Source organism: Parasteatoda tepidariorum, chromosome 6, assembly GCF_043381705.1.
Source record: "Parasteatoda tepidariorum isolate YZ-2023 chromosome 6, CAS_Ptep_4.0, whole genome shotgun sequence".
Taxonomy (NCBI): domain Eukaryota; kingdom Metazoa; phylum Arthropoda; class Arachnida; order Araneae; family Theridiidae; genus Parasteatoda; species Parasteatoda tepidariorum.
Window position 1 is genome coordinate 26,849,786 of NC_092209.1, and position 15,770 is coordinate 26,865,555.

General features: G+C 30.9%; 2 protein-coding genes across 3 annotated transcripts in view; both read right to left on the bottom strand.

Moving 5' to 3' along the window:
- Positions 1 to 8,681, bottom strand: part of LOC107437103 (prolyl 4-hydroxylase subunit alpha-1-like) — a 37,457-nt gene extending 28,776 nt beyond the window's left edge. The window contains exons 1-2 of one of the 2 annotated variants that reach the window (XM_043047867.2): positions 8,491 to 8,681; positions 5,733 to 5,938 (exon numbers count right to left, since the gene is read on the bottom strand). In XM_043047867.2, the coding sequence (XP_042903801.1) occupies positions 5,733 to 5,920 (188 nt within the window). In that variant the 5' untranslated portion in view covers positions 5,921 to 5,938; positions 8,491 to 8,681. Of the gene's footprint in view, positions 1 to 5,732; positions 5,939 to 8,452 lie in introns of both variants that reach the window. The other variant, XM_043047868.2, reaches the window with a different exon arrangement.
- Positions 1 to 15,770, bottom strand: part of LOC107437101 (prolyl 4-hydroxylase subunit alpha-1-like) — a 168,249-nt gene that overhangs the window by 81,000 nt on the left and 71,479 nt on the right. The gene's annotated exons all lie outside the window — the stretch shown is intronic.

Below are 15,770 nucleotides of genomic sequence, written 5' to 3' on the forward strand. Positions count from 1 at the left end.
TTGAAATATAAATCTATTTATATTTCAATGGTATGTTTTCAGCCTTGAATTCCCAAAATAGAATCTCTCTACGCTTATTCTTTAACAAAGACATTTTATGAAAACTAAAGAGTTTTAATTCTTTTATTAATACAAAAGTATTTAATTTTTGTATTACATCCCACCCCCCCAAAAAAATTTTTTTGGTGAGCCAAAGTAAAAAAAAATTTTGAATACTTTAAATTTAAAATTTTTAGGTTGGTACGACTGTTCCTTTTTCCCTACTACAAACAACTTTTTTTCAATTATGTGAAGAAGAAAAAAAACAATTATTTACAATGACAAAAAAAAAAACATGATAATGCACTTCATCTGTTTAGACAACTAAACAGAAAGAAAAATGAAACATGTTTATAAACTATTCTACTAAAATTTTCAAAAAAAAAATTTCCACACAAAAACATACAACTTTTTATGGAAACGAACTGGACAAAAAGTGTCCTTTATTCAGAATTTAAGATTCTCTGTGGTTAAAAGGAGTTATATACTTGATGAAAGTCTGTATTCCCCGTTAAAATGGAGGGAAGCAGAATTTCAAGAAGCAGAGGGAAAATGAGAGATCCAGGTAAAAATTCAGTTATAAAAATTTCAGAACCAGTATATAAAAATTTTTCTCACCTTATTGAGAAAAAAAAAGTTCAACTTCAAAATGATGTAGAGGTAAACATCTCCACACGCGATTCGGATTTCCCCCCCAAAAAAGGTTATACTCCTTCCGTTGAAGAAAGTAAAAAAAAATTCTTTTGTTTTAGGCACATTCATGATTTAATTTCAGCATTTGTGGGTTGTGATATTTCCTATGCTTTGAAACATGTACTTTTTCAAAATTTTGTTTACTTAAATTATTCTTTTTATTTATTTTGTAATCAGTTTCCTGGTCATTCTTTCTTTTCCTGTTTTTCTTTTTGTTTTTGTTACCTTTTACATATTTTTTCGTCGATATTAACCTGATAATGAACGCATCCATTACCTAGATCATCTTCGAATCATTTGTACTTTTTGGACATTCTTTCTTTTTATTTTTTCAATGTTTACTTTTACTGAAACATCTTTAACTTTCATTTTTTCGATGCTTACTTTTACTGAAACATCTTTGACTTTCATTTTTTCGATGCTTACTTTTACTGAAACATCTTTTTCATCATTTTTAACCTTAACATTTTGAGAATTCTGCTGTCTAATGTGCAAAGATGTGTTGTCACTTTTAGAATTAGCAGAGATGATCAGTCTCTTACCAAATTGAGTAACAACTGGCCCGACTAAATCAATAAACAAACAAAAATCCCTGCAAGTCTACAACCCTACTAAAGCATATGGTAAATCAGTATCAAGTATAAAAACTTAGCTGAGTTAAAAATATAGCCTATCGTAATAAGGGAAACTCATAAATTTTGTTAAGTGTTAACTGTCCTTTTGTTTGGGTAACATATAAGTTTTCACATTTTTTAAATAGGAATATTTATTTTTGACCAAGTCCGAAAAAGTAAAAGAATTACAAATTTCTTTAAGTTTATTAGAAAACTCTTCATCGTTAGGTTAAAAAGAAAGTTTTGAAAAATTTTAAATTTTGCTTGGTTAAATCTCGAAAAATCATTAGAAAACAAAAGTTTAAATAATGACTTAATTTTGTTTGCCGTCACTAGTTCAATTGACGTTTGAATCAAATTTATTTATTTCAAAAACATTTTAGATGCATGATAAATACAATACTATATCATAATTTCATATAAAAAAATATATATATAAACACTAGAAATACAATCTAACTCTTAATAATACTCTATTCCATTATTCAAAATAAAATATTTAGATTACTACTCATATCTAATATTACTAAAATATTTAATCATAACATTGAGAAAGAAAAAAAAAGGAGAGAGAAAAATAATATATCTACAGTTTTCAAAACAAATGTTTAAGATTCATTTTTAAAATTTTCTGGCCTTACAAAGTATCAAATCAAAATATATTAAAGAAAGCAAAAATAAAAACAATCGAAGATGAAATTAAAAAACGAAGATGGAGCTGGCTCGGACATATCCTTAGAATGCCCAAAGAAAAAATTTCATCTGTTGCGCTTACATAGGCCCCTGATGGTAAAAGAACAAGAGGAAGACCCAGATTTACCCTCCAGCGCATGTTTTTGGGCGAATAAAAAGAATGTAGAATATCTGGCTGGGAGGAAGCAAGATCTATTGCTAAAGACAGGAGGCGTTGGAAGGATATGCTAGAGGCCTTAAGTGCCCAAGGCACGTAGAGGGTAAGTAAGTAAATCCTTTCCATTTGCCCCACTTTTCTTTTAACCTTCATCTATTTTTCGTTGAAGAGAGACACAAAATATATCATTTTTCTTCTTTTCTTCGCAACGCGCACATTCAATTTTGTTTTCACAACTTGAGTAGTAAGAATTGTAGGATCACTCGGTGTCGAATCACTACCATGGATGATGTTTCTTCCAACTTAGAGGCACTATGGAATTATAGGGTCATCGGATGGGATACACATCACTGGTTTAAGGGGACCATCTCCACCCAGTCTCTTCTGAAAACGGCGAGGGTAAGTCGTCCTTCCGTCCTTCTACATCAGCATTTCAGGCACGACGAGGTACAAGTAGTACGGGTGAAAAATCACCCTTCCTTCCTTCAACGTTTTTTTTTTCACTGCAGCAATTTTTAATCGAGAAAACTTCAACTTTGCAGTCAACCAGACTACGTTACGCTTAGTTTCTGCGAGATAAAAATGGGTAAACTTAATCCGCAATTAACTATCCTGGCGTCTTGTAATGACAGGGCTACATCCCTGTTATCAGTGTTGTATTTAGCTTGAAATAATGCAGTCGTAAGCCATCATACGTTCTAAACAGGTTTATTTAAAGGTAGGCTGGTATTGATAACAGTTCCCATCCACACTCCGCACTGGAGGGGGATGGACAAGACTTCTGACAATTCCGGAACAGCTTATCAGGATCACATCATGAGGAAAAGCACACGCAAAACTAGTGTTCCTACGTTTTATACCAACACAGATTTGAGGTAAAAAGGCACACTTCGTACATTCTTTGTAACCTTACGCATTAAGGAAATTCATTTACTGCTTCCTAATATGGAAGTGAAAGAGGGAGAGATTCTAAAAATAACTCTTCCTTCGAAATATAAATCTAATTATATTTCAATGGTACGTTTTCAGCCTTAAATTCCCAAAATAGAATCTCTCTACGCTTATTCTTTAACAAAGACATTTTATGAAAACGAAGGAGTTTTAATTCTTTTATTAATACAAAAGTATTTAATTTTTGTATTACACACACACACACACACACACACACACNACATTTTTCCCTTTGCTCTTGTGTGGGAAACGTTCGATCTATTTCATAAACCAATAGCAACTACTAAGAGTTCCCTCTTTCCCTAAATTAAGACATATTACGGATTTTACTTTGCAAGATTTTCCCTAACATATAACCAAGGAGCGCAACTTTTCATGTGCACTTTTACTCATTCTCATGACTGCTCTTGTCTAATAATTAATAAATAAATTTTGTACCCTCCTTCCCGACCTATGACCTGTTTTAATCCTTCCACTCGGCAACGACGTTATATATAAATATATATATATATATATAAAGGTAAATCTAAATTTACAGCACTTATATTTTCCCTGTTACTGTCTTATTTTTTCCATTTATATTTGTATTATACTATATACTCAGTTTATAGAACCGTTTGAATTCGTTTCCAAGAGTGCAATATTTCATTTTAGTTTGGAGCACTACAAACAAAATTAATTACATGTTTGAAATAGTTATGTGTTATGATGCTAATACTAAAATTTAGTTCTCCTATCTCGGATTTACTAGTTCTCGAAAGTTATAAAAAGTGGCATTGATTTAAAAATGTTGCAAGAGAATAGTTTTTATAAAAATTTCAGTGCTTTAAATATTGCATATTTACCAGGTCTCATGCAGGTTTAAATCAAGTTTTAAAGCAAGTTTTAGCTTCTTCATTAACCGTTCATCCACCAAACTCTTACCTGCCGTAATGCAGAAAGTGCCTTTATGAAAAATGTGGTAGAGGGTTCGCTTATAAATTGTAAGGTTATTTTATTCAATTAACAACCAATTTGATTACAAGATATTAAAATTTTTTGTTTACAGAACAGTATGCATCCAAAGACGCCAACATACGTCTAAAATTGTTAGGAGTGGTAACAACATCACTCAATTTTTAATTCCTTTAATTATTCAATCGTAACTACCCTCATGACCATGACCTACATTGTAAATAATTCCAATTTAAAACGAAAAAATTCTTTACACTCACCTTCAATAGTTAACTGAAAAAAATGTACTGGAAAAAGTTGCTAATTTTAATCTTTTTATATAGCTTTTAAAATTTTTAGTCAGATAAGGCGACCATGTATAAGATGCCAACTTGCTCCACTTCGTAAAAAAATATTTTCTAGTGGTAACGTAATTTAAGTTATTTTTAGCTTAGTATTTTTCATTTTAACCTCTTCAGAACCAATGTATCCACAACTTGTGAAAAATTAAAGAGTGGTGACGAACTTTTTTCAAGACAGCTGAAAATTTCATTAACTTAACTTATTAACCAATTAATTTTATACGATCAGTTTTGAATTTTTCAACTCACAATGAACGAAATGAAATTATGTTTTAGCAGATATGAATACTTTAAAGTATGCATGTTTTTCAAAATGTAGCTACCACTTTAACAAAATGATAATATCAGGTCTGAAGAGATTAACCCGTTCGCGCCGACTGTCACAAATACGTGCCAGCATAAAACCATATCAACCAGAGTAAAAAGATAAAACTGGTAATCAAAGTAGTTCTTTACCAGTTTATTTGTGGGCTGGGTTATAATTGTTTGATTTATTTAATTCACAAATACTTTAGTTCAAAATAAAATTATTTAGTTATACTTTGAACTAGCATTGATTATATATATGATTAAACTAACAATAAGTAAAGTCAAAGCAAAGCAAAGTTTGTCAAATTAGCAATGCCAACATTTAAGCTACCGTTTTTTATTTATCTGCATTCTGATTTTGTACGAATGCTTTTATGAATCACCCGTTCTCAAGAGGTTAATGTTGACGACGTCGATTTCCTTGGATATTTCACTTGGTCATAGTAAACAAATCCAACTAATTCGAGTCGATTTCAATTCACTTGTTGACTTAAAGTATGCTCTCTCAACAGATGAAAAAGTTAAATTATCATTAGTAGGACAAAGTTTTCTAGATACATATATGACTATTGGAAACTTTGACGCCTTCTTTAATTTGCAATAAGAACCTCTTGACATTACAAAAGCTTCACCATTACAAAAAAAAAGAAGAAGTCACCTACAGAGTTACTCATCGAAGTTACTGGCCTAGCCAGTGTTTGCAAATCTCGTCGGTTAACTTCCGGTAAACTTAAAATCGCAAGCTAAAAATTTGAATTCATTTTGCAAAAGGAAGTATGTAAACCATCGAAAAGCTGTTGGGTCTCAAAAAGCCTCTTCAAAGAGTTCCCAAAAAATCTGAAGATAATTCTGTACAAGTGACTTGAATATAGGTAACGGTAACAACAGCTAAAATAAATATGCTTAAAATCTAAAAAACTTTTATAATCAGTCTTAAGTTAAAAAAATTTTAACTGTAAACCAGAGTATCAAATATTTTACCATTTGACCTTCGCCAATCTAACTTCTTCTCTCTCTTGATAAGCTTCTAACGCTTTCACAACTATGTCAACAGAACCCAATAACTTTTCCAATTCTGCAATGGCTGTGTAAAATTCACCTTTTGAATCTTTGAAGAGTAAACCAAGAATTAAAACAATAGAAACGGACATAAAAAAGTGATTCTTCATCTGTGTAGTGATCGGTACCTAAATTACAAATATGAAATATTATTTATGACAATATGAGTAACTATTCAATTTAGGAAACTAACTTTAATGTTTTTGTATCTGCAGTGCACTTGCTAAGGATTTTAAATCCTGTAAATTAGCTAAATAATTTCAAAATTATTTGCCATTTTTCGAAAGTTTTTGCCAATTGCAAATCTTAAAGAAATTTTATAATTAATTTTTTCCCATATAAAATTATTTTACGGTAGTTTATTTCAGGCTTATATTTTTTGGACGCAATTTTAACTGGTTATGCTGCGCATCTACCGAAAATTACAGTAATCGAATAAAAAATACTGATTTGATTAGAGAAATTCCTTTTGACGTACTTTTAAGGATCGAGTTAAATATATATTTTTCTTTCCAGTGGAAAAAATTATTTTCAAATTCTTTCTCCAAAACACAATTTTATTTGTCAAATTTACAATTTTGACACATTTGGTGATGTGGCGAATGCTTATAGAGAGGTGCCTGTAAATGCATATAAAAATGCATACACGTTCTTTCTGAAGTTGTACCATCAGACAAAAAATAAACTATAAAAATGCCATTTTGAAAAAAATCTATAGCTTTCGGAACAAAACTAACTTTTATATTTGAAATCCACACACCCGATTTACATAAAATCAAAATCCAAACCTGCCAACTATTCCGGATTTTGCCGAAGATTTTATTTTCATATTTAAAGTGGTAGTAATTATATACCATTTTTTCTTTTATAATATTAATTTTTAAAAGATATGGATCACCACTATTCTTACAAAAATTAAACGCATATATTAATATGCGTTACTATCATGGTTGTCAACTTAAGTTTTCTCAAATACAACGAATTTGTTTGCTAAAAATTAAAGTTTTAATTCCATTTTAATACCACTGGGAAAAATGATAATGGAAGGGATTAAAAGTTGACAGGTATGAAAATCGTAAAAATCTAACAAAACAATTTTATTCCCCAGTGTAATTATTTGCTAAAATGGAGAGGTTTCATAGCTGCCAAATTTTACGTATTTCTTGTAAGATTTTATTTTGGGGTTAAAGAAGTAGCAAAATTTATGCTTTTCTATTCGTGCTTTACTTTTCGCGTATTTCATCATAGCTCGAAAATTTTTTAAGCGAATTGAGAATATTTGCACACAATTATAAAAGTCATATATCTAAAGATCGCCAAAATATAACTTTTAGTAAACATTTATTATTTCATACAGTCGAAAATTTTTTGAATCGTCAGGTATAAAATTGTTTACATCAGTTAAAAGAAAGCAATTTTAAATGGCAAAATACAAATTTGAACGAAATCGGTCAGATAGTTCCTGAGAAAGCGTATTTTAGAAATATAAGTTTCCACCTGCCGGCAGATGAAAGAAAACTGATTCCGGACTCCTTCATTACGTTGGCAAAATGCCGAAATTCTGCTTCCTCCTTCGCATGCCTGCGACACAAGTATTGCGAGCTGCAATACTTATGCGACATTGTTTACTGATCGCATAAAGGCACTGAACGTTTTAAAGACCGAAATGCAAGGTGTNTCTAAGCAGATATATAGTGAATCTATGTTTTGATATTCGGTAATAGCATTTAGATTGCTGCCAAATTGCTTGCGGCCACTAGCTAGTCTGTTTATCCGCCGGTAGGCACCTACGAATCTAAGTTTTGTTGTCAGTCTTCTTTGGGCTAAATTAAATAATAACGGATTAACCAATTTTTGAAAAAATAATTAATTTTTTTAAGTGGTTGTGAAAACTAAATGGAAAGATCAATCATTGACAAAAATAATTCTAAATTATGACAGAGATAGAACACACCATCTTTTGATTATGATGTAATTGTACATAAATTTAAACTTTCGCACCATGGCTGAAAGCCCTTATATATAGCAAGACGGAAAAAGTGAAAAACTGGTACGCAACGCATTTTATTATAGCATTTTTTCTGGGAAAATAAAATATCTGTAACTACCAAAATTTCTTTAAGATTTTAAGATATATATAAATCCGCTTCGTCACCATTATAAAACAGATATTGTTAAATAGTTTAAAAGAAAGAATACGTTAACTCCTCCGAAAAACTAGCAATAACTGAAATGGTTTTATTACCAGCTTTTTCTCTTTTCCGTCTCGCTTTCACCCCTGTTTAAATTAATATAAGTACAATTTTCATTAATGTGTCTGGGATGTTAAATAATTTTTTCATTTAATAATTATTGGCTAACCGTATTTTATATTTCATTGATATTTTCTTTCTTTTTTTATAATTATCAAAGTGTTAATTTTTTTATTATTTTTTATTTTTAATGTGAATACATTAATATTTTAACTAACTTTGTTTAAGAAAGGTTATTCAATCATTTTAAATTAAATAGATAAGTCCAGGAAAGAAATATGATGTCATTTATTTTATTATCTCTTCCTAATATAAAAATAAAATATTTTGAAAATTCCGGACTAATTGGCAACTATGTAACAATAAAAAACAATTTATTTAAATGTTTACCTTTTAAGATATCAAATGCTGCTATAAAATTAACTTACTTATTCAAATTCTAAACGTAAGTAGAAATTTTGGCACTAAAATGTCACCAATATTGTTTGTGCGAAATAAAGTAATGGTAGTCCACTTATTTAGACCTTTTCCTGTTTCGTCACAGTAAGCTAACTGAGGATTCTTCTATTGGAAAGAACATAACGTTTAGCAATAAAATACTTTTTACGATTTTTTGAAAACTAAAGATCGTTTAGTTCAGATGACTGATCTGCATTGATACGTAATTTAATGACTACTACATGGCAGATGATTGGAAGCTATTTCTTTTAATGTGTTTTTTTGCTAGATGAGGTATTAGGCGTTTTTTCCAAAATTGCAAGCAATGAAGCAGCATCGATAGCAGGAAAGCTTTTTTCTTATTTAAAAATATATCGTTTTAAATGAAAAAATTTTCTTTTTTAAATTTTTTTTTCTAATTCCTTCGCGGATCTGTTAATTTTAAAAGCGTAGATAAAATTGTTTCACCATATGCTTCTTCTGAGGATTCAATGACTAGTAAAAGTTTGAAATAAATTAAAGCATATGTACAGAGCTCAAAATAAAAAAACGGACCACCCTGAAAAATTTATGATCTAATGATCGTATCTTTATGTTCTAGGACTCACTATGCCTCAAATATGCTCGTTAATTAGTGCAGACGATATTTTAAATAAAATAGCCAAACACAAAAATGTACAAAAATAACGTTTAGTAAATATTTATATTTTCTTATTATTTTAATTATTAATAGTCGAAAAATTATCGAATTGTAAGGTATACAGTTTTTTACGTCATTTTTAAAAAGAAATTTCAAATGGCAAAGGGCAAAATTTGAGCGAAATCGGTCAAATAGTCTCCGAGTAATTAAATTTTAAAAACACGACTTTTTCAAAAGTTTGATTTCTCAGGAACAATTCGCTCAATTTTAGTATTTGTTGATTCAAAATCGTATTCTTTGAAATGATGCAAAAAATTTTATACCGTACAATTCAAAAGTTTTTTGACTATTTTTAAATAATGTAATAAAAAATATTAAATATTTACTAAGAATTACATTTTGCATGGAATTATCTTAGGATAAACGAAGTTTTTAATCGTGTGCAAAAAAGTTTTATGACGCTTTAAAAGCTTTCGAGATATGTTGAAAATACGCAAAAAGTAAAATTTACATTAATAGGTCCAAACCTTGGCCAAAGAATACCTAAGGTTCCTACGTGTTCTTTGTTCGCCAAGGTCCAAACTATGTGCCGCTCTCCTGATCAAACTATTGGGATCATATTTCGGGGGTAAAAAAGAGTATTTAAAAAAGAATATTCAAATCAACGGTTTCGAATTTCTGACACGCTAATAGCCTAACAATAGACTAACTTATTTTGCAGATTTTTAAAAATCCTCAGGGACTATTTATTTTGGACGCAGCTAAAAATAAGTGATTCAGACATAAGGCTAAACTATTTAAGAAAACGGGCTTGGTATTTATTAGCCTACTAAGTTACTTCTTAACACGTTGAGCGCCACGCAAATTTTACATGGCTTGAAAATCTGACCACGGTGCTACTAACTAAATTTGTAAATATTAGACTGATTTTGCTATTCTTTCAGAAGGTTTATCATGAAATATCTGACAAAATTGGTGAATTATATAAGCCTACGAATTATGTAGAAATAGTGGTGGATAAAAATCTACTAAATTGAATTTATTAAATCAAGAATCACAATAATTAAGTAAATTTTGAATAAATTTTCTGCAATTCCATAAAAGAGTGTAAGTTTTATAGTTCTAGATCATGTTATACGCTGTCAGCCAGCTGCAGAGATGCCAACTGCTCCGGACACGCCAAAATAATTTAAAAAACGGTAAACAACTACAAAGAAAATTTTGCAAATATTTGACTAATTTTGCTTGCTTTTTGAAGGGTATAGCATGACATAACTTATATAAAATGGTGAATTATATAAGTCTACGAATTATGTAGAAATAGCGGTGGAGAAAAATCTACTAAATTGAATTTATTAAACCAAGAATCACAATTGATAATCTACCACTTTAAAATATATATTTGCTGTCCGGAGCATGTTGGCATCTCTGCAGCTGTTTTTCGCGGCCTATGTGAAAGGTCAGTGTCAGCAAGCGGTGGCAGACGCAGCCTAAATGTAATTTCAGTGTCAGCCACCGGTGGTTGACGCGGTCTAAATGTAATTTCAGTATCAGCCACCGGTGGCTGACGCGGCCTAAATGGAAAGTCCAGTGTCAGCCACCGATGGCTGACGCAGCGCTCAACGTGTTAAACTACTGATTTCACTAAGTTCACCAGCGTCCTCTGAAAACTAAAAAGCTGGTAGTGACATTTCTAAGCAGATATATAAATTTAACTGCCCTACAGAGATGTAATCAACAAAAAGGTAAGGATAAACCCTTTCGGTTTAATATTACAAGAACAAAAACCTCTCACAAAGGTACTCCGACAGAAATTATTTTTTTAAACAAATTGGAAAAGTAAAATTTTGTGTTTTCGATTGTTCTTTATTTGCTGCTGTCAAAGTTCGTTCGTTGTAGTGGAACTGGGTGTCTGATGCCATTACAGCTCATTTCCCATTCATCCTGAAATTAGACTGAGAGACATACATGACAAAAATAAAGTTTGGGGTGCAAAATGAAGTTCGTGAGAGGAAAAATAATGGCACTTTGCCATTATTAGGTAATAACAAAATTACAAGTAATTGAAAAGTACATGAAAAAAGGTTAAATTAAGATCGCGAAACATGACTGCAGAAAAGCGCCAAAGTAATGTAAACGATTAAGGACTTTTTTAAGTAAAAACTCTTTGATTCGAGTAAAGCTAAGTAAGAGTTAAACGAACAGCTCTTTAAGCGTTTTTAATTATAATATGAATTGTATGTGGTGTACTCGTATAAATTTTGTATTTCTGAAATATATTACATTTATACCTTCTCTTTTTCTTCCCGTTTTTATACTCTTCGCTTTAACCGAATTTTTCGATTATCCGAGTTAGTCGTAGTCCACATTAGCTCGGATAATCGTGATTTTACTGAACTATGCAGCCTTGATATTATTAATTGGGAAGTGAATTTATAAATTTATATTTTGTGTGACTGCCGTGGTTCATAATTAGCATAAAACTTGAAAGCTTCTAATTTGGATGTCATCAAGAAACCATCATTATTTAAAGATTTTAACGTAACGTACTCTTTATGTACCATTATTATGTATAACGTACTTCTGTATAATGTACTCTTTATGCATCATTTTCCACATCATTGCTATAAAAAAACAGAACTTAAGTAGGTATTTATTACGAATGGAAAGTGTCATTTTCAGATTTTTATTGACACATTAGCACCCAGTCATCTTTTCTAGACAGTTGGTATTTTTATTGAAAAGATGAATAGTGGCATCAGCATAGTTTTACTGTCCAATCTAGTTACGCAAACTGCATGCATTCAGAATTAATTATTTATGACACACTTTTGACATTGATTTGAATTTCGATACTAAGTCAATTCACAAGACGGCAATTCCATCTGAAATAGTGTCACAAATGGATGGTTGACTGAATGCAAATAATAACAAGCTTCCTTGAACCGGAAGAAATTCAAGAAATTTCCGGTGTATCCCTCCGCTTATGTTATGCTTACGAAGCGATGTGTGAACAGGCTTTATAATCAAGGAAAATGTATTGTGATTTGAGTTTAAATTTACACGCAATTTCACCATCCATAGGAGTATTCTGTAATTTACAACTTTTAAGAGGTCGCGTGCCAAATATAAGAAAATTCATATCACAACATAATTAAAGTGTAAGGTTTGTCATGGAGTGTTATCCCATATTTGTATAGATTTGTATAAAATAGAGCCGTTTTTATTTCTACATCCGTCGTTGAACAGCCGACCCAATTTTGGGTTTACGACTACTAATGTTCAACTCCGTAGTAAATCCAGAAGACAAGGAAACTCCTGGGTCAACACCCCCCCCCCGAGGTATTGATTTGTTATGGGAACATGGAGGACTTTGCGACTCGACAGATTTAACGAGCATCAATCACCATTTACTACACGGGGAGTCTTCGGCCGGTGGGGATCGAGCCCACGAACTCTTGAACATGGGCCCGGTACCCTACCAACCAGGCAAATAGAGCAGTTTGTTATTTTTTCGGCTGCGTAGTCTTCCGAATTCATTTGTTGTTTGCTTCGTTGATAGTTAAATTGAAAGAGCGCGATATAGTGAAAACACTACAAACTAACATTAGATGGTGAGCTTTTTCATGCCTAGGCGAAAAAGTCAATCGGAAGCAATTACCCGGAAGTCTTACGACGAATTTTAACCCCTAGCGCCAGCTGTGCTTATCTTTACACGGTCAACCATCCGTAGATGATAACATAAATGACATAACTTAAATTTAAAACATAAAATTTTTACGTAAGTAAACAATTAACTGTGTGTTCTTTTTAGTTTGCTTGTTATTGTTGGAAATATGATTGATAATCGCGTCAAATCAGCCGAATTTATGCTCGTTGTTTATTTCCAGTCAAGTCATGGAATCACGTCATATAAGTTAGATGTCGGGCCCTCATTGGGAGTGGTAACAAACCACGCCCGTGAGACAATGTTTTCCTCACAGAAGAAGCCAGTTACTACTCAACTCTCCTCCTACTTGTAAAATAATTTTTGCAAGATGCTCAGTAGCTACAGTAAATTGGTCAATGACGCCGAATATCGACGTTTAAAAGGCCAGCATGCTTTCCCTTTGACTTTTTAAAACGTGTGATTCTACAAGAGATGAATCGGTTAGTGGCGCTTCGCGCAGAACACCGAGATATCACCCATTCCCAGCTTCTCTTTCCCTTTGTTTGAAACACTAACTATTATATAAGATCTATCCGGAAGATGAGTCCGTACTCAAAGTGTCAAAGTCCTCAAGTGTGTGTCAAAGTCCTTAAATAAATGTATTTCTCTGATGGAGCTTTTTATTCTGACATCTACCTCACCGTAAATCATTCTGTTTTCGATTTATTTATTTATTGATGTTGTCGGTGAAAGGAAGCCTATACCCGTCCAACAGTTAAATTTAGCTAAAATGTCAACATGAATTACTTTTTGTTAAGTGTGAACATTTCTTACGTGTTTTAAGCATTAAAATTCGAAATTCAATCTGTATTTATTTTATTATAATTTTAAATTACAATATTTTATTTAAAAAATATCGCAGATCCTAACTTTTGAAATTTTTCGTGAAAGATTTCCCCCAAATAATTTATTAATATGTGTTTCGTTTTTGTATGTGTCATTCCTGCATTTATCTCCACTTTATTTATTTTAGTATTATTATTATAAATTTCTATCTACACAGGAGTTTTAACATCCCATTAACCTCTCAAGGGTACAAATTTGAAACTAAGAGTATTTATAATGCATTTTAAGATCACTAATGATCTTCTTTTTATTGTTATGACTGTTTCATGCCTGCCAACATTCACTCTTTTCGTGAATAGATTTTCCATGTGGTAGTAAAACAATTACCGAATAACTATCTTCCTCAAAAATGTATTTATATTTTAAACAAGTTGAAGTTCGCTATCGTAAGGTTAATGTGCTTTTATATATTTGTCGTAATTATTTATATGTAGTGGCAGCCAAACTCATTTATAATTATTAATATAATTCAAAAGTTTTAGCGGAATAACATGAATTTCGCTACCACCTTAAGTATGGAAATAAAATCTTCCGGGAAAACCGGAAGAGTGGGCAGCTATGCTGTTCGTATCCCGGAAAAGAGAAGAAAAGAAAACTAACAGTATAATCATTTAATTTAATTCGCAAGAAATAAATATCTCTGGTCGCCAAGACTTATTAACAACTATTTTCCAAAGAAGGAAATAATCAGATATTTTCATGTTTTAATATGCCTTGGTAGCCTAGTTATAAAATAGTTAACTGTCACTTTTTTTCTTTTCCGAGACACAATCAGCTCTGAAATTTGTTTTCGTAAAAAATTGGTAAATTAGGAATTTTCAAATATGTTTTTATGGCGAATACATTGCTGCCAACTTGTACAGCAGTCGAGGAATAATTTTCTTAGTGGTAGCAACAATAACATTTTTGCTTTGTCAAATCTTGAAATTAAAAGTTTCAAAAAATTTTTTAAACTACCACAACGAATCAATAATTTAAAAAATATGTAGATAAGTTATAGTTTTTTGGTAAATGTGCTTATAGAAAATTTAAAAATTCCGTTTTTAAACTATTCTTCTGAACTTAACTTTTGTCTTACTAGCACTTTGCAAAATGTTTATCAACGATGGTACATGTTGGCAGGTATGACAATATAATCAATTCTACACACTACCAAATTACACTGCACAAGTGTTCTTTTCATTTTTTATGTGCAATGTGTATATTTTTATACAATTTTGTTTGAACAAAACTACCCAGGAATATAATATTTTACAATATTTTTATTTGCTTTGAGCATAAATGAAAGTAGAAACAACTGCTCTTCCGATACAACAAGAAATAAAAACTACATCTAAACATAGATGATAAATAGCATTTTAAGAAATAAGATTTAAGAATTAAAAAATTTTTTATTTATTCAATTTTTAAAAGAGAAAATTATGAATTGGTTTATTTGTAATCTATACTAACAATGACCAAGTCTCCTATGATTAGCTAATTTCCAAAGACTAAATTGTAGCAAAAGAGTCACTATCATGAATACTACCTTATTGCACTTTTTATTATTTTTCGGTTCTAGTGGAAATTTTTTCTACCCTTTAAATTAGTGAATATAGTATTTACAAACAAAAATATTTAGTACTTAAATTGTATTTATTATACCAAGATATTTTTTTTCATGAAACAAAAGTGACAATTTACTACTTCGCTCTAAACCCTCTGAATGCATACAATATCATACCTGCCAACTTTTAATCTTTTCGAGGATGATTTTCCCCAGTGGTAGTAAAATGGAATTTAAATTAGAATTTTAGGCAGAAATATAAACTGTATTTTGGAAGAGTTTATACAAACTTCCAAGATAGTATTACATATTTATATATATGCTTAATTATATAAAAAATAGTGGTGGTCAAAAAGATTAAAAATTAAGTTTATAAATGTAATAAAAGCATACATTTTACTACCACTTTAAAGATAGAAATAAAATTTTACGCCAAATGCGTAAAAGTTGGCAGGTATGCAGTTACATTATGGTAAATGCATACCTGCCAACTCTTTCGGATTTTCCGTCAAATTTTAAAATGTTTAAT